The 25,719-nt window shown below is 42.2% G+C and overlaps 1 protein-coding gene and 1 pseudogene across 4 annotated transcripts in view; one reads left to right on the forward strand and one right to left on the reverse strand.

The window, feature by feature from the left end:
* Positions 1–25,719, reverse strand: part of LOC148024925 (uncharacterized) — a 91,087-nt gene that overhangs the window by 55,220 nt on the left and 10,148 nt on the right. For 3 of the 4 annotated variants that reach the window (XM_087694606.1, XM_087694604.1, XM_087694603.1), the window contains exons 4-8: positions 14,744–15,209; positions 14,498–14,655; positions 10,724–14,395; positions 10,362–10,592; positions 10,015–10,218 (exon numbers count right to left, since the gene is read on the reverse strand). In XM_087694606.1, the coding sequence (XP_087550732.1) occupies positions 10,015–10,218; positions 10,362–10,592; positions 10,724–14,395; positions 14,498–14,655; positions 14,744–15,209 (4,731 nt within the window). The remainder of the gene's footprint in view (positions 1–10,014; positions 10,219–10,361; positions 10,593–10,723; positions 14,396–14,497; positions 14,656–14,743; positions 15,210–25,719) is intronic. The other variant, XM_087694605.1, reaches the window with a different exon arrangement.
* On the forward strand, positions 1,385–4,074 carry LOC148024926 (uncharacterized; annotated as a pseudogene).

Here is a 25,719-nt window from a genome sequence, read left to right on the forward strand (position 1 = left end):
AAACCACATTTGGAGAAGATATTAATAATTCCAAATTAATTGTCAAGCTATAATTGTTTAGTATCCCCCTATAATCCTTCAAAAACTCTAAGTAGCATCTCTATCATTTAAGTCTTATTTACCAACAATTGATGTCATGGGATCATGAAACTTTCAAATGCTTTAATCTTGTCGATAATATTCTATTAGCACATATGATACACATGGCAATTATTTCATCATAACAAGCCAAGGACCGTGAGGATGCATTGGGTATCAAAGACAAAAGTTGTAATAAGTTATGTCTGACAGATACTAGGTTACATCCAAAGTCAGATTTAGGCCTAGAGCAATCTATTAGCTACTAATGTCAGTGGTGACATAAAAAACTAGGCATTAATTAATTAATTAATCCCGGTCTAAGAGTTAATAATTGTTGAGGGATACTTGAAAGACAAATTGGCCATGCCAATTTAATTATTGGCTATTGAAATTAATGTTTTAAGCACTAGAATAATTATAATTTTAAAATTTAATTTAATAAGCTAGACAATGCTAGAAAATGAGATTAGAAGGTTATCACTTGGCAAAACTTACCTATGCAAGTGGAAAAAACGTTTTTAGGGATTGGTGGAAGTCTATTCCAATCATTGTGAGAGAAAAAAAGACTATTAAAGAGCAAGAAGATGCTGTTGATGTGATTTGCAACCACCATAGACCAGTCCTATAGCAAGTGATAACAATTTATAGCCTTCCAAGAGCAAGTGACAACAGCCCAAGGTCCTTCTAATACAAGAGACAGCATATAGAAGGGGGCAACAGCCTTTTTGGTGATCCTAAGCTGTTGGTGACAGCTTCCATGGTTATCTGAGTGAGGCGACAACAGTTTTTTGATATTTCTCACAATGAAACTCTAAAATTTTTCTCCCTACATCATTCTCTCTCATCCCCTAACCATCTCTCAAGTTATCTCAGTATTTTCCAAGAGTTTGACCCATCAAAGGAAGAGATTTCAATCAATCTCTGCTATAAAACCTAATTTGCACTTGCCACTTTAATCTTGGACATTGGATACCCTATTGGCTTCAAAATTGGCGCCCGTTGCGGTATTTCTTTATCTTTTATTGCAAATGGATGGAGTAAAATTGAGATTCTATGACCTTCTACACTAATCCAAGTGCCTCTTGCTGTCAAAACTGACCAACAAGCCTCCAAACCAATTTGCCCCTTGGTTTGGTTTAAGATTGGCCTTCACTATGCTCCTTGAAAGACAAATTCAACCCCAAATCTAATATTGGCTGGCTAGCCTCTTGAATCTCCCTGAAATTTCTCAATTTTAGTTGCTAAAATTCAAGTCCTAGGCCCTCAATTCTGAGCATGCATCTTAAGGCAACTATGTGTTATTAATACGCTGACCCAAGCTAGTTCTCGCACGCGTAGATGGCAGTGCAAGTATTGCAACTTCGAGCTCACGAGCACAATTTCTCGTGTCATGATACACTTGACAAGTATTGGCACCACCAACAATTGTGGTGGGTGCAAGCAGGTGCTGCAAGATACCAAAGACAAGCTCATTGCTAAGAATTCATCAACAGCAAAGGGCTCAAAGAAGGTAAGGGGCAGCCAGCACACTCAAGATGCACTTTATGATGCGCTTGTAGGGGAGATGGGTGATTCTTCCACACAAGATAGCCAGCCTACAAGGGGCAAAAAGAGGGCCCGTGTCATGCAGGAGGTTGATGAGGATGATGATGATGCACATGTGCTGACAGAGTACTTTGCTTTCACATGTGTCATCTCTTTCGTTGGTGAAAGAGAGACAAAAAGTGGTTGAGATGGAGATTGCTCGCACTCTTGTGGAGTGCAACATCTCCTTCAATGTACTGAGGACTCATCAATGGAAGAGAATGGTGAGGGCCATAGCAGAGGTTGGCCACACACACTCGTGGTCCGGGGTGGAGTATAACAAAATGCGTACCATGATGCTTGAAGAGCAGAAAGCCTTGATAGACAAGGCATCGGTACCTATCAAGCCAAGATGGCAGTCTTTTGGGTGCACCATCATATCTGATGGCTGGAGTGATATGCGTAGACGACACATTATCAACATTTTGGTGTCCTCTGTCTTGGCACGTACTTCTTGCGGGCTGTAGATGCAAGAAAGGCAGGAGAATCCATCAGTGCTGAGTTTATTTATCACCACATCAGACAGGCAATTTTGGATGTTGGGCCAGAGAATGTGGTCCAAGTGGTGACAGACAATGCTTCAAATTGCAAGCATATAGGTGAATTGGTCGAGGCAGAGTTTCCTCGCATTGCTTGGACTCCTTGTGCTGCACATTGCTTGGACCTGCTGATGAAGGATATTGGAAAGTTGCCATGGGTGCTACCTCATGTTGCAGATGCCACGAAGATTACTACATTTTTCCGAAAAAAACATCAAGCTCTGGCCATCTTCAGGAGCCATAGTGCACTTGATATGGTGAGACCCTCAAAGACCAGGTTGTCTTATATATTCTTGGTCTTGCAGAGGCTTTTTAGATTGCGGGACCCAATACTACAGACTGGTGGACCCGAAATGGAGATTTATGCACTATGCGCAGACAGAGGCCACTAGATACATTCAGCGGAAAGTGCTTGACAAGGCCTTTTAGACAGAGGTACAGAGCTTGACAGTGGCATTGTAGCCTATCCATGTCCTCCTCCGAGTCACAAATATGGAGGGCTCTACTATTGGACTGGTCTATCATCTCTTCATGGAGATGAAGCGCCATATTGCCGCCTGTACGACATTGACGAAGTCTCGGTGAGTGTACACTTGGATATTGTTCTTGGCTGATTATATTAATATTAAATAATATGCACATTGCAACAATATGTTTAAAGTTATATTATACAATGATTGTTGGAACTTGGAATATTGGCTTGTCAATTTGTAGCCGGGGTGGCATCCTAGCTATTGTAGAGCGGCAATGGACGTTTATGAGCTGTCCCATTCATGGGACAGGATGGCTGCATTGCTTCATCCCTTCTACAAGAAGCTAGAGCTGTTTAGTGAGAGTACTCTCCTCACGCAAAAAGATCAGTACATCAACATAATGTACGACAAGGATGAGCAACTTGAGGTTGATGCAAAGATGGTGAGTTTTATGAACAATCTAGGACTATCCTTTGCTAGAGCGATGGTTTTGAGAGAGGAGGAGATGAAATTTCCTCTCATGTGAAAGCAAAGCTATGGAAGACAAGGCCTTCCAAAGCTGACTCATCTTGCTCTCCGAATCCTCTCGCAGGTACTCTTGACTCTTTCACAATCGCATCTATCTTTAAAGTTTAATTCATTAAGGGTTTTGACTTCAAAATCGTATCGTGATTCGTGATCGTAGGATTGTTCTACTGGTGCTTGTGAGCGCAATTGGAGCGGCTACTCCTTGGTTCACACAAAAATCTGCAATCGACTTAGTACCGCTCAGTTGGAGTGATTAATGTATTGCTGAGCTAACATGAAGCTCGTGCGAGATTATCATGCTTTGGGGACACCCAAGCAAGTATATTTAACTGTCCGATGTTGTACGTCTTTTGACACAATTCAATATAATTAAGTCATTTATTGTGGTTCTGACTTGTCGGATTTTGCTTTTCCACAGGCATATCTGACCCGTGTGAAGATGGTGCCAGCCTCTACTGAGGACGACATAGAGCAGCGTGTCAGAGATGAGCAAGCAGATATTATACGACTCCTTCATAGAGAGTTGGAGAGCATCGATTGCCGTGTCACGAGGTCACGCGCACGAGCTTTGGCGATACCTTTGTGTGAGGAGGCTGCAGATTCAAAGAGCGCTAGATGGAGGAGCATTCGTCGGGGGAAGTTGCATGTTTGTACGCAGCGGACTCTGACGAATGAGGCTGTCACTCTCATTCATACTCAGAGAGATCCAGGAGATGATGATGTAGCACATGCATCTCACGATACATCTTTCACAGCATCACATGTGCCCGTGATGGCAGAGCTTGAGTATGACGAGGGCAATGTCCTGACAGATGGGGACTTGCTCTCTTCTGGTGCATCATCATCATCATCATCTAATGAGGAGTTGACTCTTAGATCACGTTTCATTGTGGATTCTAGACTCTGAACTAGCCCTTATGGGCCTTTTGAGGACATTTCTATGATGTAGTGTTGCATCTTGCTATGTAGTATGTGCATTGTATTCAGTTTGTTTTTATGCATTTGCAACCTTTTAACATGGATGAGAGTCGAGACTTTTGTTGTGTAAGCACTGATTCATTAGTTTATATAGAGCTAAGAGTGGGATTGGTGATTGAAGATTGATCTCTAATTGAAAACTGGTTTTGGTATCTGATGTTTGATTTTGGAAGTAACAAGTTTTACAACGTGTGGCAAGGGTTTTGTGATTACTAATCAAATGCATATTAGCAAAGACCTTATTAGATTGTCTTGTAGGTCTCTCTCACAATTTAAAATGTATTTGGATCTTTTTATGTTTATTTTGATATGAAATGCCATATAGATTGATATTTTTTACAATGGTACGTATTTTTACGTACACAAAAATTTTATCTGTGTACGGAACAACGTACAAATACGTACCGTACATTACATACAGTACGTACACATCAACCTTGTTCCTTGCTAGTTGCATTCTTTGTATCTCAGTTACTACCCAAATATCCCTGGCAGTGGGACCTTGCTTTCTTGGCCATTTGCCCACATTTGGACTGACATATACTGCTGTCTTTATTTCAGCATTGTTGTAATTAAAGTTTTCAGCATTCTTTTGAAGAGCGGACAGTTTGTTTTGGCACTTTTTGATTGCAGTTTATGGACAATTATACCCTCATTTGTTCCTACCCTATTGGATCAGTTTTGGAGCTGTTTTGTTGTAATTACGGTAGCCCATACTCTTGTCATTTGCATGAAAAGAGTTCTCTACTGACAAAAGAAGTAAACATGAAGAATATCGATGCAACCCGCACTCTTCATGCATTGACTATTAGAGCAGAAATGGAGAAAATAGCAATAATAACCATGGTAGAGACTCATAGTGCAACAGGGGTGAGCCTTAGTCTCGTGGGCAATCTCGCAATAAGTCCGCAGATGTAAGTCCCCTTTCACATGTCATTATTGTGGACAGTAGGATCATATTAGGCTGCAATGCCATAAAATGCGCAAAAATAAACACAATGAGAAAGCCAAGGGAAAAGTACATGAAAATGCAAAGTCCATTGATACCCAAGTCCAATGTGAAGAAAGAGGAGATAAATGCATTGGAGTAAAGCTCTAATGATTATACTCTTGTAGCTTCATCTCTTGATGGTACTCAATTGACCATACACTATTTGCTTACTCTCAATGTTAGCTTCTTGATTCGGGGGATTCCTTTCATGTTACCCCACATCGCCATTAGATTCACAACCACCATACTGTTACAATTTCTTTAGACTGGGGGATGACACTGCATTAGATATCATTGGCATAGGTGATATTAGATTGCAGTTTGGTACTGGTGCTTCATTTCTACTTCATGATGTATGCGATGTCTTTACTTTGACGAAAAGCCTTATTTCAACTAGACAGTTGGATGATGCTAGGTACCATGTATGCTTTGGTGGTTCTTCATGGAAGATCATTCGTGGTAGTTTAGTTTTTGTTAGAGGTGCCAAGGTTGGCAACATCTACCCTTTGCTTGTTTCTAGGTCTATTGACCATGTATTGATTGTGACCTATCTTCCGCATGTATCATTATGACATCATCACCTTGGGCACATGTCTTTGAAAGGAATGAAAGTCTTGACCTATTTGCAGTATCTCCCTCCCTTGGATTATTATTGCTTTGACTCATGTGATCATTGTACTTATGGCAGGCAAACTTGTAATTCACATAAGAAGTCTGGTTCTACGGGTATGGGTAAGCCTTTGGCTCTTGTGCATTTGGATATTTGTGGCCCCATGCCCTATTAGCCCTTGGGTGGCACAAAGTATTTTATTACGTTCATAGATGATTTTTCTCATAAGGTTTGGATCTATCCCATTAAGTAGAAATTGGATGTCTTGTCTACCTTTCAGTGCTTTCTTGCCATGGTTGAGAACCAATTTAAGTATAGGCTGAAATGTATCTGGTCTAATAGAGTTGCACAAGTGGTATACTCTAGGAAACCTCCCTTGCGTACACACTTGCAATTCTTTGGATATGAGGCTTTTTGTCATATTCTCAAAGACAAGCGCAATAAGTTGGATCCAAAGTCTTCCAAATGCATCTTTCTTGGATATGGAGATGCAGGTGAGATGGGCTATCGTCTTTTCGGAATCCACACGCTCGAAAGGTTATCCACAGCCATGATGTTAACTTCCAATGCATCTGTAACCAAAGCAGGTGATTAAGGTCCACAGGGTGATCTTTGAGGAGGATCCCCCTATCACCGTACAACCACCTCCAATAAGATAGCCTACTGCAGTTGATGATGTAGTGGCCTACGATTCACCCCTTGTGCACGATCATGCTATTATACACAAAGGGCATGCTGTATAATCCTCCTAATCGCTAGAAGCCCTCTATGGATTATGTCATGATGATAGACTCTACTGAACCACTTACCTATGAGCATGCTATGCGCAGAGATAATTCTCATTCTTAGGAGAGGGCTATACAGTCAAAATCTAATCTGATGCAAAAAAACCATACATGGGACTTAGTTTCCTTGCCTAATGAAAAGCGTGTATTGCCATGCAAGTGGATGTACAAGTTGAATAGTATCCTTGGCCACCCTAAGCCAGCCTATAAGGCCAAATTAGTTGCTAAGGGATTTCAGCAAGAAAAAGAAGTTGATTTTCATGAGATTTTCTCTCTTGTGGTTAAGATGACTACCTTACGCTTGGTTTTGGTCTTGGTTGCTCAATTCAATTTGGATCTTTATCAAATGGACGTCAATATGGCTTTTCTACATGGGAACCTGCATGATGAGATTTATATGCAACAATCTAAGGGCTTTGTGGAGAAAGGCAGGTAACACCTAGTGTGTGAATTGAAGAAGAGTCTTAATGGGCTTAAGCAAGCACCTAGGGAGTGGTACCATAAGTTTGATGCTTTTATGCATTCGCAAGGGTATTCTCGTAGTGAGATGGATCCATGTCTATACACGAAGGCAGCCCGTGATGGTAGCATTGTTAACTTGGTGCTTTATGCTGATGATATGCTTATAACTAAGAGTGCTCATACTGAGTTGGATGCTTTAAAGACTCAACTTAAGAAGAGCTTTGAGATAAAGGACATGGGACAAGCCACACATATACTTGGTATGTGCATTACATACAATCGCTCTAAGGGACTTCTCTACTTGTCCTAAAAGGAGTATATACACAGATATTTTAGCAATTCTATATGCAAGACGGTAAGCCTATTGGTTGTCCTTTACCTTCTCATGTGAAGGTTGGTTAGGCCAATTATCCACAATCAGATGATAGGAGAGCCAATACAACCAAGGTTTCCTATGCATCCACAATGGGTAGTTTGATATATACCATGATAGTCACTTGTCCTGACATAGCGTTTGCAGTAGGAGTTATGACACGTTATATGGCTACACCTAGCAAGAGACATTGGGATGCCATGAAGGATATCATGAGATACCCTAAAGGCACAACAAATATGTGCATTTACTATGGCAGCCAAGATAGAGGAGTCATGGGTTACACTGACTCATATTATGCAAGACATGTAGACAATAGGATGTCCACCTCTTGATATGTTTCTACTTATGTTGAAGGTGCTATCTCTTGGATATCCAAGGTGCAAAAATGCATAACCTTGTCTACTATTGTGGCCGAGTATATTACAACCACTGAGGCTTGCAAGGAGGCCCTATAGTTAGGCCGTTTGGTCGTAGATCTTGATATGACTATGACTCCTACACTACATTGAGATTCAATGAGTGCCATTCACTTGACTCGAAATCCGGTCTTCCATATGAAGACAAAGCACATGGAGGTGCGCAATCACTTTATCAAAGAGGTGGTAAAGGACAAGTCCATTGAGCTTGTCAAGATTCCTATGAAGACGAATGCTATAGATCTACTCAGTAAAAGTCTCCCAAAGGAGCGATATACCTTCCTTAGAAGATTGATGGGCATAAGATGAGATGATGTCTTTCCTTATCCTATTATACTCTATGTACATGTTGCACTTTTCTCTTTTTCTTTTACTCCTCACTAAGGCACATTTGCCTTTAAGTGGGAGGTTGTTGGGGGTTAAAGGCCGCCTATGCCTAGCCACCTTCAAGTGTTATATACGACCCACACACTTGTATACTACAAGTGGTGGGCGCCCATCACTATCACTTTATTCTTTATTCTTTTAATGACAAATAGGATAAGGAAAGGTAGATCGCACAGTGTGACTACTGGAGTTCCCACACACCGGTCTCTCTTCTTCTTACTTAAACCTCCATAGTTATTGCACTCTTCTTGCTTCCACTCGTGCTTCCACCTTCCACTCACCTTTCAATGTGAATTTGAGACGATCCACTACAAGTTATGTTTTCTACCTTGGATCGGGAGCTATCTCCTGGAGCAGTAAGCAGCCGCCTACTATGGCACTTTCTTCTACACACGTAGAGTACCGTGCCCTTTGTTCTATAGCCATCGAGGCAGTTTGGCTCCATCGGATATTAACAAAGATTGGTTTTCCATAGATACGATGCACTCAGTAGCACGAGGATAACCAGAGTTCCTTACCTCTAGCAAAGAACCCCTATTTCATGTTCGCATGAAGCACATAGAGGTTCAGTATCATTATGTATGGGAGTGGATCATGGATTCCGAGTTAGCGGCCTACTATCCTATGGCAAACAATGCGGCAGATCTCTTCATGAAGCCTTTGTCCAAGGCTTCTATGCTTCATCACATGAGATTGTTGGGTCTTCAAACACCATGATCTGAGAGGGGGTATTAGCCTACCTTAATTTGTCAGTCTATCACCTCCTGGTTGTGAGCCCTAGTTAGAGTTTGCTAGGGAATTTGGAGCTCTAACTATGTTTTCTCCTCCATTTAGTGTGCATTTCCAGTATTTGTGTTACCTTGTCAGCTGCTATCCACTCCTTAGACTGCTGCAATTTTTCTTGGCCTGCCACATCATCATCTCACTGCATTTATTGCACTTGGACTGCATTAAATGCAGTCGGCCAGTATTTTCAAGTGGGTCAAATCATCAGTCTGCCAGTTTTTGCTATTTTCTGCTTTTTATAGCAGGTTTGCTAGCTGGGCAGATCATTCTTCTCTGTCTCTTGGAGGTGCTCCGACAATTGGCTGCAGTCTTCTCTATCTCCATCCTGGTCTACAGGCTGCACACTCTCCATCCCTGTCACCATCACTGTCAGAGATGCTGTCATCATGATTCAGCCTGATCTGGTTCCCTCACTGACACCTTGGGCTGTCTATTGGCCACTTTCCCATCGCTTAGCCTAGATTTTGGGCTCTGTAGAATTTCTACACTGCAAAAGGGCACTTGATTTTAGCCTTTAGGTGTTCTCTCTCTGTATCTTTAAGACTCCTTTGATCTTGGAGATCTTCATCAAAATCAGCTAAAATTGTTTCACTATTGCTTCTGAGTCTTGACTATTGGGTGTGTCACCTCCAGAGATCTACCTCTCACAACATTACTATCTCACCTTCAAAAGTTCTCTCTTACTACAGTCTCTTCAAGAATATTTTGATCTGGGAAATCATCCTCGGAATCAGCTACAACCGTTTAACAAGATTCTGCCTTTACCATAGCATATGTGAAACAATCCATAAGACTATGGAGGTAATGGCTATAGTCATAAGCACTTTGACTCTTTTTGTTGCTTGAATGGCATAGCATTTGTAGTTTCTTGCTCAGTCTCATAGATCATTTTGGTCATTAAAGCAAACTCCCTCCTTCCCTGTGTCTGTGTCTGTGTGTGTGTGTGCGTGTGCACATGCACATGCACACGTGTACTTTTATAGCAGGTTAATGAAACAAAAATGGTAAAGGGATAAACCTCAACATTTATGGCAGATGAACGAAACAGAAAACGATTCACTGAAGAATAATGGACATCTGCTGGACTCATCAATATACAAGATGCATCTGCAGCAAACAAGGCAATCGCAAAGGGCAGCCGTTGCCATGGCTCTAATATCGCATTCTTCATGAATGTCAACAGTAATCTGATCTGTGGCTTTCCTTTGAAACTCAGGCCGTCCTGTGAATAAGATCATTCTTGTTATATAGTATCCATAACCAACAAGAGAACAAGCCAGAGCTAATTCTGCAAATTTTGCGGCAAGAAAGACACCCAGAAGGGTGGCCAAAATTGGAACTTAGTCACAGGCAAGGGTAATCTACCTCAAGGGCTGTAGAAAACTTTCCAAGGACTTCATATCCAAGTTTCCGCATCCCCTCTTCTGCAGAAGCTAAACTTGTAAAAGCTAAAGCTAGTAAGCCTTTTCGGACAAAGTCTTCTGCACCCATCAAGCCAGTAGATAAGGTATGTAATGCGAAAGGTAACATAAAAGATGGATCATAGGCTGCCTCTGCCAATGATAAATCATCAAATTCCAACGAGCCATGTGAATGCTGCAGTGCAGGAAAAGATTTAGCACAACAATTGGCACAACACAAAAATGTACAAAAGTATAAAGCACACCATGTAAGTATTTTCCTTTCCCTGTTTGAAGAAATGGGCATCAATAAACACCAGTACAAACTTCAAAAGAGACCTCTTTATCGTGGATTCCTCCTGCCCAATGAGATGTCCCAGATAAAACATTTCTCCTTAGTGGGAAAAACAGTACGCTAACCCCACACATTGTTGCATCCAGTAGTAAATCCTCCTTGAACCGCACTTTCCGAAGTTCTTTAAGTGTTTCTTGGTCCCTGGATTCAAAGGACTCGGACACTTGATCATTGACAGCTGCTTGGCGCCTTTTCAATGCAGCTTCACCCCACACATAATCCATTCCTGCAAGCCCCAAAAACCCCGCTCCTTCACACAACTCTATCTCATGCATTAACATCAAGGTCTCCTTATCAGCTTTGCTCATTGAGGCACCATATGATGCCAGTAACAAAGATAATAGCTGAGTTGAATTTAATGACACTGCAGCCTGGATCCCAGATGCAGCCTTTTGATGAATTTCATGATACAGAAGCCTTAAAAACTTAAGAACCTCCAACTTCTTTTCATTAATGTGAGTATCATCTTCCTTTGACACAGAGATTGCTTTCGACAAATCAGGCTCCACCTGTAACTTGATTGGCTCAGGGCCTTCCAACACACCGAATTGGCCTTCTAAGTTATGCTTGGAAGGAAACCTCAATGAATGTAAAACAGAAGAAAGAGACCTTGCACTCTGATCCTTCAGATTGAAATGCTTAACAAGCAAGTCATGCTTATAAGAAGCCCCAAATGACAAAAGCAATGGAACAAAAGAAGAATGCCCCACTAACAAATCAAATGCATATCTGCTATAACGTCCTGACATAGCAGGAAATTGACTCAATTGCAAAGCCATGAACCGTAACACTTGCATGGGAAATTTTTCTCCATATCTATACTGAAGCACTAGTTTTGTGAACTTTTTTATGACAGAAGTGAATTGGGCTTCACATAGCAAAACACTAGATACATCTTTCAGATCTTGCAGCAAACTTGACTCTAACAAAGACAGTAGTCGACGTTTGGTTAGGATTTCAGGAGTTTCCAAAGTGCCATCACTTAGTTTGCAAACACTTCCCTCCAATATTTTCTGTTGGTACATAAAGCCAAGTGTTTGAACTAGAACATTAGCAACATCTAAAGCTGAATTAGTGGAAGGATGACTATTTTCCTTTTCTTCTTTCCTTTCACCACAAGTAGTTCTCTCGTCATTGCTGACTTCTGTACCAAGTGTTTGAGAAGTAGTGGAAAATATCAACATCTTTGCTATTCCAGCTTTAGCAATCACAACGGAGACCAATTTCATCATATCCTCCGATGATGACACTGCAAGGTTACTGAATCCTGCGGTTAAAAGCGGATAACTTTTTTGGCACATTGTTCTAAAAAGTTTTTCCCTTTCCTGTGTGCTCAGAGAATGGTAGCTGAGGCAATGTTTTAGCATTAAAGCAATCTGCCCAGCAGTTGTTGAACCAAGAAGTTGAGAGATTTCCTGTCTTTTAGTATTATTTTGAATGTACAAAACAGCATCATGAATATCCAAACCAACAGGCAAACTTTCAACATCTTCTATTGCCTGCATCACAACCGTAAAATAGATTGAAGTAAGCTGCTCAAGCATGTCTGATACTAGTGAACATTTGTTGTCCTCTATCACACTGATAAGCCAATTCACAGCTGGCAGTAAAAATATCATATCTTGAGTTGAGTATCTTCTATTTGTACTATCTTCTGTGTCTGATGGTTGCAATGCTTTAGAAGCATGTGTATAACAGAAGATGCTTGAAAGATGACTTCTTGTTATCCCCAGATTTAAGCATAAAACTTGTGTGAACTCCATCAGGTAAAGGTAACTAGCTCGGATGTAAAGTAAGACTATGTTTGCTTTTCTCTTGTCTAAGTCTGTCATAAGTTGCTCAAAAACCTGTATTGAAGTTGTATAGATGCAGCAAGTCATCACAAGCATCAAAGGTCTGTACAAGTATTGTTGAACAGAAGAAACGCTATAGCCGCACTGAGCGTGCAGAGCAGACAAAAAGGAAGTAACCACTCTTTTGGATGGTCTCACTGCCATTAGATTCAGCATTTTCTGATAAAGCAAATGCAGACAAGGGTCTGTAAGGAGGTTAAGGAGCTGTGAGCCTCTTTGCCATGAGTACACATGATCATCTGTCTTTGTTGACATATCTGCAATCCTATCAAAAACTTTGGTGGCAAAATAAATCCCCACCTCTTGACACATTACACTTGATCCATGTTCTACTTCTCTATCAGAAGGCTCTTCTGACAGCAAAGCACAGGAAACATGCATCAACGAGTAAATATCCACAAACGAAATGAAAGTATCAGCAAAATAAAGTCTGATAAGTTGGAGCTTCCTATGAGAGAGATTGTTTCCAGTCACAAAGGCATTGCGTGTAAGGGCAGACATAACACTTACAAGAAAAGGTTTACATGATGCCAAAATAATCTGCTGAATGACCTTGCATCTCTTCAAAACTGCATCTGACAAACCCTGTTTTGGTGATTGCAAAGTCCATTGTAAAAGCTCTAATAGGATATCAATAACATGACAGTCGACTGGATGAAGTGCAATTCTACCTTCACAAAATAATGACTCCACCTTGTTGACCATATTTGACTTACAGATGTCCATTTTCTTCTGATTCTCACCACCTGTGTGGCAATAATTACCTTCCTCCAGTATCAGGTGAACACTCATTACAGGATGTGCTAACACTCCCATAACAAGATCTTTGATCAAACTCAACTCAAGCTCTGTACAGCTCTCACTTATCGCCAGTTTGAACCAGCCTTTATTGTCATTAGGGAGAATCAATGTTTCCAAGAGCAAAAAGCAAGTCTCCAGTGGACATGCTGCATTTGAGCTCTCATACTGTTTTAGTTCTTTTATCCAGAACAGAATCAAGCAAGCTGTACTGTGCCACTGTCTAGGAGATACTTTAAGAAGTGCTTCTTCAAGTACACTTCCAAGCATGTCAGATGTCAACAATGCTGCCTTGTGGCTGTTGGCTGCAGCAGGAAAAAGAACTGCAAAAGGTAGGCCTAACAGAAATACAGAAAATGCAAAAGTCGTAATGTTTGAAGGGGATGAAACTGCTACCTTGTGCTCACTGCCTGTACTTGCAACTGAAGTATGGTCAGATGCAAGGCTTTTAAACTGACCTTGAGTTTCTGTAACTTTATGGTGGAACATTCTAGAGCGTGCCAAGCTAGATGCCAAGTTCACACAGTCTTGAAAAAATTCAGACCACTTCTCTGCTATGGCTGATAATAGCCATTTATATGCACTAAAAAGTTCAACCAAAGCAGGAAGTTGCCCCTTGAACAAATCAAAAAAGAGCTCCATCAATGACAAAAAATTGTCAAGCACATCTTGGACAGACACACAAAGCATACAGGAACTAAGAGCAACAGCCTTTGCCTTTATTGAGCTCTTCTCATCAGTCTTGCAATAGTTTAAGGCCTTTCCAAAACTATGAGGAAAGCGATCATTCTGCTTAAACTGACCAGAACTCAACTGTTCCCAAAATGAGGATTTCCTTTCTTTGTTAAGAAACCCTTGAACTTGAGTTATCAAATTTGCCAATGGATACCATTCAAAGCTATAACCTCGCATTATTTCCACCGGATCACAATTGGTTTTTTGATCAGAGCACAATAGCTTATGTATAGCGAATGCTAGAACACGGGGGTAATCCTGGGAATGGAAGAATATAGGGCCATTAGCATGGGCACTGCATCACGGAATCAATTTTCACAAAGGATCGAAGTCACAGCTTAAGCAACTGGAAAGACAGACCTGTGATTGCAACAGCAACTCCAAGGAGCTTGCAACGTATATAGCAATACTTGTCCGCTGAGGAAGCTTTATGTTCTTTGTGCCTGAGGCTAAAACTCGATGACATTTTTCAAGAATGCAGACAACCAGGGGCCCAAACTGAGGGACTCCAGAAATATCTGAAAGTTGGCAAGTGCAAAGCTGGATTAAAACTTGAAAGTCAAACGCACATGATGCTTAAAAAGTATAACAGGTAGAAAGCCATACCATCTTTAGCAGAAGAATGAATAATTGACACTAAAATATCCAAGTATTTGTCAATGTTTCTTCCAACTGTACCGATAGCATCACAAAGAAAAGATACCACCACATCATTTGAAGATGGAAGGAATTGCAGCCACACATTCACTTCATTGGGACTGCTTTCAAAGGCTCCACAGCTGAGACTTGCTTCATGAGCAAGATAATGAGCCTGTTCCCTTACACCATCATCCTCAGTTGCAAGCATAAGTTTTATTAGAGGTTTCAAATGCCTGTAAAAATGCCTTCTATGTGAGCTTTCAATACCTGCTCGGAAATTGGAACCCATATTAGGAGTAGAGGTATGCCCTGTCACTGCCTGCAGAAGAGCTAACAAAGCTCTTTGCTGAGATAATGAACACAAGTGCGGCTCTTCTGGTAAAAATTTGTAAGCATCAAACGAACTTTCAGCAAGAGCTACTGGAACAGTTCTCTGCATTATAAGGGGTGCATGTGTTAATATAGGAGTTATATAACTGAAGAAACTTGCATACTCTTTAAAATCAGCAGAAATTCATGTCGATATAGGGGACGGGAGCCTACATTATCACTGAAGAAACTTACATTTTCTTTAAAACAAACATAACTCGAGTTAAACAATGTGCTCCTAATGAATGAAACTTGCAAAATCTCCATTCCACAAGCAATTTGATCTTTACTGAAGAGAAGATGATTAGTATTGTAAATAATTTTAAAAAGTGATACTCTTAATCAATGAATTGATAGAAATTACTGCAATATAGACCAGATTGGGTTCTAAATTAGTCCCTGGAGGAGTTACATGCTTTAGTCATTGCTTTGTTGTAGAGTGAACAAATCTACTCTTTTACAAGCATGTTAGATTGAGAACCCCAACATTGATAATGCTTGCAATTGTAAGTTTGCTTGTTTTCAGTCCTTTCATTGAGTGCTAGAGCATATTTTTCTTAGAGTTTCAATGGAAGAGTCAAGTGCTGCCCTTCAAACCATTCAAAGCATTAGATAAGAAAATCAGCATATTTGCGAGAAATCTCACAAACTAGAAAAAGTTGAGAAGCCTAAAGAATTTAATTAAAGAAGCCCACCTGATTCAAGGAGGCAAGGCCATAGCAATGAAAGAAGCCAATCAAGAATCTCAACTATTTCCAAGAGATGTAATGGAACGAATGAAAGGCCCCATTCTACTTCAAGACATATAAAAAGATCACGTCAAATCCCATCCTCTTATTCAAAATCATCTAATGCCTTTCCTGATGGATCCTAATCAAGTGACAAAGAATCACATCCTTCTCGTGTAATCTTCATATTAAGTTTATTCATCAATTTCAAATCTAGTACGGTCGTAACAATTATAAAGAAAAAAAGACGAGTTAAGTTTGCAACTCTACATTTGACTGACCTAGCCTACACTTGGTGGGCGGCGGCGGAATATAATCATGCTGCCCCAAAATCGAAGAGGTCCTTTGTTTGCATGCAACATGATACAAAGCCAATTTCTTCCTACTCATTTCAAATACAAAAATGGAATGGGATCCATTGTGGCAATGGGAAAACAAGTCATTTGATGATGACACAAAGAGGTCTTGTGTCACAACACAATAGGAAAAGAACTTGTATCCTTTTTAATATATTTGCATAGTCATTTTTATTGTATGTTTTTCCTTTGCAAATACCAGATATTTAGAAAGTGCATTAGAGCTGGCCATTGATGAGAGTGGTCACAAGTTATGGTGGACCCACACATTGAGTTAGAAGAGAGAGTATACACTTCCACCTATTTGACCACATTGAACACTCCTAACCAGAACTCAAGCACATCACAGTCAAACTCGCACACAAAAAGGATTAATGCCTTGAAGTGGCTAGATCCATCAAAATAAATAGTGAAACCAATCTTCCTTCTCAACAAGGGTGGTGATAATCTGATTTAACTCAATTACAACAAGCATCAATACACAAATCTGGAAATACACACTATATCACTCAATGTTGGACAGCCTACTTCGGATTGGCCCAACCGACCGGCATCCTTTGCCGCATTTCTTTATCTTGTATTGCTACAAGGTTGAAGTATACTAAGATATGGACCAATCTCCTGCAATCTTCAATACAATAGTTGTCATAAATGACCCGCACTTCTTGGGCAAATTCAAAAAGTGCCTATGGAAACCCTAATGGTTTTGCTCTTCACCAATGGTTGGAAGGTGTTGAGAAATCATGAGGGAATGTTTAAGGATGAGAGAGAAAATAAGTGGAAGGGAGTCTCTTTTGAATGGTAACTTTGATTGCAATTCTGATGGTCCTAACAACTTCGTAAGGGAAGTAAAACCCCTGTGCAATTTTTGGAGCCCTCCTCTTCTATCACCACCTCTCACTCAGGCCGAGAATGAAACTTGATGTCTCTGTCCTATAGGCTGCCATGCTGCTCAATCATCTGTCGCCTCTCTCAAAGCTCATCCAATGGTGGCTCCTTCTGCCCTCAACCTCTAGACCCTAAGCCAGCCCAACGCTGCAATAAGGGTTCCAATCATCATTGCAGCTTGCGTGCCCTCAACCAACTCACATTAATGCTACCATGGCAGCCCTACCATGTTTGACTATAGTGGTAGAAGAAGAAGAACACTAACTATTGCACCAAGTCTGCCTTCAGCTACTCGACAGCCTACAACCTATCTGTCAGAGTGAAGCAATGCGGAAGCGAATGACCGTAACAAAAAGTGAACAGAGAGAGAAGAGAGAGAGAGAAAGAGACAGTGAAATGTAGAGAATCTACAATGAAAAATGCTGGATAAGGATGCAAAATTATACACGGGTGCAGAGAGAATATATGTGTATGTCTCCACCTTGAGGACTTCGATCTCCGTCACCCTCAAGTATTGTCTCCGTCAACAACAAGCTGCAATCTGTCAAATACAAGTATAAAAGTCTCTTGGAAACTCAGCCTTAAAAAGGCTGAAAAGAATGCCTGAGAAAATGCCCGAAATATCTGGGTCGGCTGCATTTAATGCAGCCGACTACAGTCGGATTGTCCGTCGGAATTGTCCGACTGCAGCCACGTGGCACTGTTGATGATGCGCAGATCGGATGCTGTATACTCGCGTAGTGAATGCCGGAAGGTCCCCAAGAACAAAAGAACTCTACTTTTTGCACAAAACTCAAAGTAAAAAGCATGCACGACATGAACAAGAGACCAATTGGGTGCAATCTCCCCCCATGCCTTGTGTGAGTGCTCCACAAAGCATGTATTTTATGTAATAATCATCTTCAAGCTCAAATAATAGCCCAAATTACAAAATAGCAAGCTTTTGGCTTTTGAGTTTGCTTTAGCACAAAATAGAAATAAAGCTAATGGGAGGTGTCCAAAGAGTCAGGCGTATCCAATACAATGTCCAAGTACAAATAACATAATCGTACGTCCATGCGCATACAAAATAATAAATAAATATCAACACCTCAATAAATAGGTGCGACAAAATGTAGGCGCCATGCCTAAGGTATGCGCCCATCAAAATATAAGTGATAACTCGAATACTCGCTATCCTCCAATACTTTCCTCCGCCACTGCTGCTATCTCTACACATCAACTGAAGCATTCACAATCGTTAGTAAAATAATACAATTAAACCGACAAAAGTGAATACCTAGCAGTCTTCAGCTACATAAATAAATCAACCGGTTAGAAATCAATCCTAACATTAATTTATTACAAGTGCGCACTCTAAACTCATAAACGTTTGTTAATTTAATATGCATTTTGCGGAATCACCCGCTATGGAATCACCCATGTACACACTAAATTAATGAAACGCCAGAAAAGGATAGGCATCCCCATCAACTTCTCGCACAAAGAATCCACTTTGTGTATGAGTCCCGGTCATCAAAGTTTACGGAATCCACCGTAAAACCTCACGGAATCCACCGTGAAATATGCCTCCTGGCATCAGTTGACGTACAAAGGAAATGACTCTCAACACCCCCTCTTAGATCCTAGACAAGGCAACAGATATAGGGATTTGGAATATCGATGAAGTAAAGCCTTGGGAAGTGCCTTCATAAACAAATCTGCAAGATTGTCTTCAGTCTTATAGTACCCCACATCAATGGTCGCATCCAGAAGCTTCTCCTTGATAAAGCAATATTGGATCTCTATGTGCTTCGTCCGAGCATGAAATATGGGATTTCATGCCAAGGCAATGCAACTCTCATTGTTGCACCGCAAGATAGTAGGACGAATCTAGGAGCAACCAAGCTCCTCCAACAACCACTGAAGCCACACAGCCTCACAGGTGGTAGAAGACGCAGCCCGATACTCTACCTCAATCGAAGATAGGGCTACCGTGGGCTGATTCTTGCTACTCCAAGAGATAGCACCAACACCCAAGGTAAAACAATAACCTGTAGTAGACCGCCTTTGATCCACATCACCAGCCCAATCTGAATCGCTCCAACCTGCAAGAACAAGATCAGAAGCACCTATACTTGCTTCAGTCTTATAGTACTCCACATCAATGGTCGCATCCAGAAGCTTCTCCTTGATAAAGCGATATTGGATCTCTATGTGCTTCGTCAGAGCATGAAATATGGGATTTCGTGCCAAGGCAATGCAACTCTCATTGTCGCACCGCAAGATAGTAGGACAAATCTAGGAGCAGCCAAGCTCCTCCAACAACCACTGAAGCCACACAGCCTCACATGTGGTAGAAGACGCAGCCCGATACTCTACCTCAGTCGAAGATAGGGCTACCGTGGGCTGATTCTTGCTACTCCAAGAGATAGCACCAGCACCCAAGATAAAACAATAACCTGTAGTAGACCGCCTTTGATCCACATCGCCAGCCCAATCTGAATCGCTCCAACCTGCAAGAACAAGATCAGAAGCACCTATACTTGCTAGATAGAAAATCCCAAGGTCGAAGGTCCCCCTCAGAAACCGAAGTATCCTCTAAGCAGCCTGCCAATGCACCTGTTGAGGTGCACTCATAAACCCAGCCAAGAGACCTACAGCAAAACATAGATCAACCCGTGTGTTGAGGAACCAAATCAATGATCCAATCAGCTGATGATAATGAGTAGCATCTGCCAAAGGAGAATCTGCGTGTGAAGTGGCCTTCAAGTTCGGATCCATAGGAGTAGAAATGGACCAACAATCCTCCATCTCAAAAGTCACCAAGAGCTCCTGTGCATATCTTTGCTGAGAGATGAAAATCCCCCTCTGAGACTAATAAATCTCATGGCCCAAAAAGAAATGGAGAAGTCCTAAATCAGTCATCTCAAGCTTCTGATGTAGGGCTGCCTTCGTCTCTTCGATCTTCAAGGTATGATCACTTGCAACAACCAAATCACCAACATACAAAACAAACAACACACGACCTCCCTCAGAAGTGTGCACACAAAGCTACGGATCGGCCCTAGAGCGCCGATATCCCAACTTGGCCTAGAGAAACGAATCAATCTTCTTGTTCCAAGCACGCGGAGCCTGCTTCAAGCCATACAAGGCCTTCTTCAACTTGTAAACTTTCCCATCTAAGGAATCAAAACCAGGAGACTACTCTACATAGATCTCCTCCTTCAAATCACCATTCAAGAAAGCCGACTTCACATCCAACTAAAAAACAAGCCATCTCCTATGACCAACCAAGGCAAGAACAGCACGAATAGTCACCATGCAAGCTGTAGGGACAAAAGTATCATGGAAGTCAACACCTGGGCGCCATGCAAAAGCTTTAGCAATAAGGCGAGCCTTGTGCTTGTCCAAAGAGCCATCACTATGATACTTGGTCTTGAAGACCCATTTGACACCAATCACCTTCTTGTGAGAGGCACGAGGCACAAGAAACCAAGTGCCATTCCACTCAATAGCCTCCAACTCAGCTTCCATCGCCCTCCGCCAATGATCAGACTATAAAGCCTCCTTCACTAATGTAGACTCTCTATCATGCATAACACAGGACATCAAATAGTAGTTAGAGCAAACAAGCTCCATAGAATGTGCATGGTGCCTTCGAGACCTCCGCGGTCCATCCTACGGTTCCCACTCCTCAAGGATCCCCTTATCCCTGAATCACGGAGTGTGTCACAGGCCCAACAAGAAGGAGGCCGGATCTCTCCTCGACGCTCCCCATCTACTGAAGACTCGAGTACATCCACTGGCGGGAACTCCACTGGGATAGCCGTTGGAAGAGAAGACTCGAAATCTAAAGAAGAATCTCCATCAAGAGCCTCTAGCTCCAAAGGAATTGTCTCGAGAGCCCAACTCTCCCCTGGATCTCCAAGTACAGGTTGCTCCTCACCCCCCTCTATGGCCAGAACCGCACATCACAGGTCATGTAGATATCCTGCTTTACGGGATCATACAAGCGATAACCTTGGGACTGGGAGCTATAGCCAACAAAGACCTGTCGTCGAGAAGTCGCCTCAAATTTGTCACGCTACGTCTTTGGGATGTGCACGTAAGTGTCACACCCAAAGATCCTAAAATAAGAGATAGTAGGCTTAGTCCCAAAGTAAGTCTCAAAAGGTGTCATTCTATCAACGATCGAAGTGGGGGATCGATTTAGGATGTGGACTACAGTAGCCACAGCCTCGGCCCACAAAAATTGAGGTGACACCTCAGAAGTGTGGGTACCACGTCCATCTGGAATCAACTGCATCTCACCCTATGAATAGACACTGAAGAGTTGTCTCCTATGAGAATCTACCCACGCGAGGGTCGCAAATGGGCAACACCAAACTGTCGAAGGAGTCATGTGCCGTGAAGCACCACTGTCCATGATCCACTCTCGAGTCTGGAAAGCTGTCATCATAGCATCAGAAGTTTTCAGCGTAGAGTCCCTAATGACCGCTAAGTGTAGAAAAGCAACCAATGAGGGTCCAACCATCGCTCCAGAATCCTTCATGTCTTTCTTCTCGGTGTCCTTATCCTTGTCAGGGCAATCCTTCTTCCAATGGCTGATCTTACCACAAATATGGCAAGTCGATTATTTCTCTTTGTTCTTAGATTTGTTGTCCTCCTTTTTCTTTTGGTCCTTCCCCTTCTTCTTCTGAGAAGCTTGACCAATCAATGCCTCCGATTTGGAAGCATTCTGTCCCTTCAACTATTCTTCTTGGTCCAAGACTATAGGAACTAACTCTTCTCAATGAAGAGTCGACTCTCGCCCTGAAGCAATAAGAGCGGAATAAAAGGTACCGAATCGTGGCGGCAACCGGGACAATAAAGCGATCGCCATGTCTTCAAAGGAAATGGCCTTTCCGCATTTTGAACCTGCATCTAAAGCTGCCGAAGCTTGTTGATGTGTTCCAGAAGCGAAGAAGACTTATTCACGAACAGGGTCCCCATCTGCACCTCCAAAGAAACCCTCTTCATAAGGGTCATCCGGTTGTACATCTGGTTAAGCCCCAGCCATATCTCCCGAGCCACCGTCAAGTGCTCTATATGGGCTATCACGGCTATTGTACAAGACAAAAAAAAAGAAAAGAACGAATCCTAGCATTCAACTTATCCCAATGAGACTGGGCTTTAGTCAACTCCGTACAAGCACTTGAAGAGAGTTTGGACTCATCTCTCACCGAGGGCCGGTTGATCTCCTCCATCACAAGCTCTGCCAAATCATAAGAATCCAATATGGCCAACATCATCACAAGCCATATGCGGTAATTGTCACCATCGAGCTTTTGATTTGATAGAAGAGCCAGTAAGACAAGCACCTTTTAGTCCATGATCGCCTGGAACTCCACGTCAGACTCTGTACACATCTTCGCCTGTAATGCCTGCACAAATGCAAAAGGAACCCCCTCTGACTGTGAAAACACAGCCTGCTAGGGCTCTTGGCTCCGATTCCTGAACCTTTGTCAGCCGCCGCTAGAGGCGATGAAAATGTAAAATCTGCAATGAAGTCCAAAAACATAGCCTTCTTCCTTCTCTAGCAGCAAAAAAACAGCAGCAACTTCAGTAAATCTTCTCTTTTCTCGCACGCCCACGCTCACCTCAACCTTGTAATGATGCGCAGTGTAACTAGCCTTCCTTTCGTGGATGGGTGGTAAATCCTTGATTACAACTTAATTATAGCAGAAAACAATTAATGCAAATTTGAAAAATACAAATTTACCTCTTGATCCTGGGTAATGCACACCCGGCCCCAAAATTGACGCCCCTTTCGGTGTTTCTTTAGCTTTATTGAAGAAGAAGTTGATTTACAATGGGATTCTCACGATCCCCTTCGCAATCCAAACTCCTCTTGCTGTCCAAAGTCACCAACAAGTCTTCAATCTATTTTGCCCCTTGATTCGGCCACTTAATTGGCCTTCACCCACTTCATAGACGATGAAAATACCCCAAATTCAATGGCTGGCTAGTCCTTCACTTGAATTTAGTTGAAATTCACCTTCATGAAAGGGAGCGATAGATCGAAGGCTGGACTCGAGAGCTATGGCGGGAGAGCAAGAGCAAGAAAAGGAGAGACTAGAAATGGGAACTCCAATAGTCACAATGTGTGGCCGGGCCTTCCTTTATTCAAACTGTCACTAAAAGAATAAAGAATAAAGTGACGATGACGGGCGCCCGCCACCTGCAGTGTGCAGTGGCGGTGACTGTCAGTGTAGTAATACACGAGCGGCTAGGCAAAGGCACCTTTACCCCCAACAACCTCCCACTTAAAGACAAATCTGCCCCAGTGAGGAGTGAAAAGAAAAGGAAAAAAGACAGTACAACATGTACACATGTATAACAGGATGAGGAAAGACGTCATCTCATCCCATGCCCATCAACCTCCTGATAAAGGCAAAGCGCTCTGTAGAGAGGCTTTTCGTGAGCAAATCTGCAGGATTCTGGTCAGTCAAGATCTTGACAAGTCAACAGACTTGTCCTCAACAACCCCACGTATGAAGTGATACTTGACCTCAATGTGTTTCGTCTTGACATGGAAGACCGGATTCTTGGCTAACTAAATAGCACTCATAGAATCCGAATGCAGTATAGGGATAGCATCAATATCAAGGTCAGCAACCAAACGACCCAACCAAATGGCCTCCTTGCAAGCCTCATTGGCTGCAACATACTCGGCCTCTGTAGTAGAAAGGGCCGTGCATTTCTGCACCCTGGACATCCAAGAAACAGCACCTCCAGCATATGTGAATACATAGCCAGAAGTGGACTTCCTACTATCTGCATGTCCTTCATAATCAGAGTTAGTGTACCCCACGACTCATGTATCCTGGCTGCCATAGCATATGCACATATCTGCAATGCCCTTCAGGTACCTCATGATACCCTTCACGGCATCCAATGCTTCTTGCCAGGTGTAGCCATATAGCGTGCCACAACACCAACTGCAAAGGCAATATCTGGACGAGTGGCTATCATGGCATACATAAGACTGTTCACAGCAGATGCATAGGGAATCTTGGCCATCTCGGCCCTCTGCTCATCTGTCTGCGGACAATCAACCTGTGATACCTTCACATAAGAAGGCAATAGACAACCAATAGGCTTTACGTCCTGCATGCGGAAGCGCTCAAGGACTTTATGAATGTACTCCCTCTATGACAAGTAGAGAAGTCCCTAATGCCTGTCGCGTCTAATTGCGCATACCAAGTATGTGAGCGGCCTGTCCCAGATCTTTCATCTCAAAGCTCTTCTTGAGCTGAGCCTTAAGAGCATCTAGCTCATCACGAGCTTTCCCTGCTATCAGCATATTATCCACATAGAGTACCAAAATCAATAAACAACCATCATGGGCTTTCTTCGTGTAAAGACACGGATCCATAGCACTCCGGCTATAGCCCTGTGACTGCATGAAGGCATCAAACTTATGATACCACTCCCTAGGTGCATGTTTCAAACTTCTTATGCGTAGACCTAGTCTGCCTGTCATAAAGACAATGCTCACATGAATCAAAACATGCATAATCAAGGGGCGGTAAGTATTGCAAACCAGAAAGCATTTTTATTTCCTTCAAAGACATATGGCCCAAACGGACATGCCAAAGAGATACATTTGGGATAGAAATCAAGGAGCGGTAAGTATTGCAAACTAGAAAGCATTTTCATTCCCTTCAAAGACATATGGCCCAAACGGACATACCAAAGAGATACATTTGGGATAGAAGCCACAGACAAAACATGATCAAGGAAAGAAGCTGATACAATCAAGGGGTAGAGACTGCCAGCCTTGGCACCTCTCGCAATCACAAGTCTGCACGAGTGATCTTCCATGCAAAGTCTCCAAACCATACATGATATCCTGCGTCATCAAGCTATCCAGCTGACATGAGACTGCGTGTCAAAGCAGGTACATGACGTACATCCTGTATAACAAAACTGCTGCCAGAAGGAAACTACGGCCTAACATCACCAATGCCCACAATATCAAGAGAGCTGTCATCACCCAAGCGCACAGAACCTAAAATAGTATGGTATGAATGAAACCACTCTCGGCAAGGTATCACATGAAAGGACGCACCTGAGTCCAAGAGCCAACATTGTGCATACATAGAGTGTATCTCTATCATCTACGAAGCACTAGAAGAGGCTGCTAGGATATAATCATCATCATCAACATTCTCAGGCTGCATAGCATTGATCTCTTTAATTTTAACACTAGACTTTGCAGGTACTATGCTGCGATCAGAAGACTTATCCTGCACTTTGTCTTTCCCCTTATCTTTGAGCCTTTCATTGCGCAATTCATGGCATTGTGGCCTAATATGGCCCTTTTTCCCACAATGGTGACAAGTAAAATCTGCATTCCTGCCATGGGATTTGCTACGTGACTTCCCACGAGACTTGAACCGAGATTTCTGAGAATCCCGTCCACGACCACTACCACTACCATGCTTTCCATATCCATCATTCTTGCCTCTAACTATCATAGCATGAGACACACGAGAGGCATCCAAATTCTTACGGTTAACCTCTTCCTGCAGAAGAGCACTCTCAACATCAAATAATTTCAAGGTAGCAATAGAGG

This window comes from Lygodium microphyllum, chromosome 15 (assembly GCF_053477565.2).
Source record: "Lygodium microphyllum isolate KBCC chromosome 15, Lygodium_microphyllum_v1.1.10, whole genome shotgun sequence".
NCBI classification, from domain to species: domain Eukaryota; kingdom Viridiplantae; phylum Streptophyta; class Polypodiopsida; order Schizaeales; family Lygodiaceae; genus Lygodium; species Lygodium microphyllum.